A 2593-nucleotide genomic window follows, 5' to 3' on the forward strand; every position below is an offset into this window, starting at 1 on the left:
TGCTGAGTTCACCATCTCAGCAAAAGATCCATCATCCTCCAGCTACCCAGGCCAGAACCCAGGTCACCTTTTCCCCCTCCCTCTCTCTGCCACCAACACTCATTTCCAGAGAGTAGCTCCTGAATCCTTTCTCATTCCTGACCTGGACCTTCCTTGGACCTGGTTGGCCCACTTCCATGTGGCCACCCTGCCCTGCCTCCCCCACACTACCGGCAGGCGATCCTTCCAGAATGAAAACCAGACACCCCTCCCTGGCTTCAAATCTTTCAAGGATTTCCTTAGCTCTCCCTCCCTCCCTTTGTTGTCCTGCCCCTCCCTTTGGTCACCCCCACCCCCCAACCAGCATTCAGAAGTACCTGGAGTTCCTGAGTTATGATGCTTCAGGCCTTTGTGAATTTGCACCTTCCCCTCCTTCCTCACCTAGTCAGCAAATTGCCTGTCCTTCCAAACTTGATAAGCTCTCTGGCTGGCAAGTGTGCCCTGCCCCTTCCCAGGCTGGCTTCCTTGCTCCTTTGGGGGTTTTTCAGACACCTAAGTATACCTCCGCCCACACTGTGCTCTAATAGATTTACGCATTGGTTTCTCCCACAAGACTTTAAGACCATATCTTAGTTATCTTTGTATACCTAGTGTCTGGCACCATTCTGGGACCCTGGGGGCTCAAGATATGTTCACTGAATGAATGAATGCACAAATGTATGACTGGAGGGTCAAAGGATTGAGGGCTCAGCTGCTAGCTCCTTCACATCCCCTCATTTAAGAGCTCTTTCTAGCCCAAGCCACTCACGTGATAGATGGCGGAGCCTATCATCTGGAAAGAGCACCGTAGATGGAGTTCAGAGCCCTGGACTCAAATCCATCTTTCCCAGCTGTGTACCCTTGGCCAAGTCACTTCACCTCTCTGAGTTCCTATTTCCCCATTTTTTGGATTGTTTTTCGTTTTTCTGCTTCCTTGTTTGTAAAACGGGAAAAGGGCACCTCTCTGTAGGATTGCCAGGAGGATTTAAAGAGAGAACGTATGTTAACGTATACATCAGGGTACCTGGCAGTTGTACCTAGTCCAGATAAGTTGGATGTGAATGGGGAAATGAGGCGCAGACGCTCTGCCTCTCGCCAAAGGTCACACAGAAAGTGGCGATGGCCCCTTCGGTTCCTGGTCTGGGGCTCTTCTCTCTACCCATTGTCCCCGAGGCCGGCCAGCCAGCCAGCCCCTTGCCCCGGGAAGGGCTGCGTGGGAGGGAGCGTGGAGAGAGACCTCAGCAGCTGTGGGTTGATGAAGGACAGCAGGTCCTGGATCAGCTTGAAGCACACGCTGAGGAGGAAGCTGGAGCCAAAGGTGGCCATCAGGGCCCGCAGGAAGGGGGGCTCCGGGGCCTGGGGCCGGCCCCCCAGCAGCACCTCACCCTCGCTGGACAGTCTCTTCCCAGAAGCCTCCGCAGCCTGGCGTCTGGTCCGGGGAGGAAGGAGCAGTGGGTAGGAATGGGCACATGGGCTCCGTGAAGCCAAGGGCCACCGGGGCTGGCGAGGACCAGGTAGGAGGGGGAGCTGCTCCCTTGGCTCTCAGAACTGGGAGGGGGAAGGACAACGAGACTTTCCAGCTGAGAATCCCCAAGTGTCTTCAGGTGCTAGAGGATATATGAAGGGGTGCCTTAACTGCTCCTCAAGGACTATACACCCAGCAATTCCCAACCTGTGGTCCTCTCCATGCCCCCCGCCAGGGCTGGCTCCAGGGAGGATGCTGACAAGAAGGGAGACATGGGCAGGGCTGGCTAGTGGCCTAGTCACTGGCAGGCTGAGCAGGGAGGGAGTGGAGGTGGCGTGGAGGGACAGAGAAGGGGTGCAGCAGGCAGCCTGGGGGCCATTAGGTCTTCCAGAGGCTCCAAGCCATGAGCCCAAGACACTGCTGAGCAAGTCCATGTCCCTGGTTCCTTCACAGCCAGTCGGCCATCAGAGGCTCAGGCGGAATCAGCATGGGATTTCTGGACCCCAGCTTGTGGGTGGAAGGGGTTTTGGTCCTGGGGGTGGGGGTGGGGAGGACGTGGATGGAGAAGGAGGGCTCAGAACCTCAGCTTTCTTGGCTGGGTGGTCGGCCAGACACAGGCTGCCAGTGGGCAGGCCCTTAGCCACAGGGTCATCTCTTCCAGCCCCTGCCTCCACGCAGGAGGCAGGACTGAGGGGGGGCGGTGGCCTCAACTTTCCTCCCCCGACCCCTTCCCCTCCTGAAGGAAGTCCCTGGAATCTACCCTTCAAGTCAGGCAGGGCAGGGCAGTGGTCAGTGCTGTGGGGCCAGACGGCTGGGTGTGGATTCTGGCTGTGCCACCACCAACTAGGGGACCTTGGGTACATCATCAAACCTCTGTGCCTCAGTGACCTCATGTGGAACACAAAGGCAATTGAACCTGCACAGTAGCTGTCGGGGATTAGCCGCGTTAGCCTGCACGATAAGGACAATGCCTGGGACGGCGTAAGCGCTACGCAAGTGTCAGCCATTCTCCAGCATCAGTGGCGCTGGGACCCCAGGACCACCTGCGCCGGCTCTTCTCCCCACGCCCAGCCATGTGGTCTCCTGGGTCTACCAGCCGCGCCTGCAGGA

The 2593-nt window shown here is 57.5% G+C and overlaps 1 protein-coding gene across 1 annotated transcript in view; it reads right to left on the reverse strand.

Moving 5' to 3' along the window:
- ABCC3 (ATP binding cassette subfamily C member 3) overlaps positions 1-2593 on the reverse strand; it is a 43440-nt gene that overhangs the window by 25197 nt on the left and 15650 nt on the right. The window contains 1 exon segment of the mRNA XM_007465224.1: positions 1256-1447. Within this exon segment, the coding sequence (XP_007465286.1) occupies positions 1256-1447 (192 nt within the window).

Source organism: Lipotes vexillifer, unplaced genomic scaffold, assembly GCF_000442215.2.
Source record: "Lipotes vexillifer unplaced genomic scaffold, Lipotes_vexillifer_v1.1 scaffold591, whole genome shotgun sequence".
Taxonomy (NCBI): domain Eukaryota; kingdom Metazoa; phylum Chordata; class Mammalia; order Artiodactyla; family Lipotidae; genus Lipotes; species Lipotes vexillifer.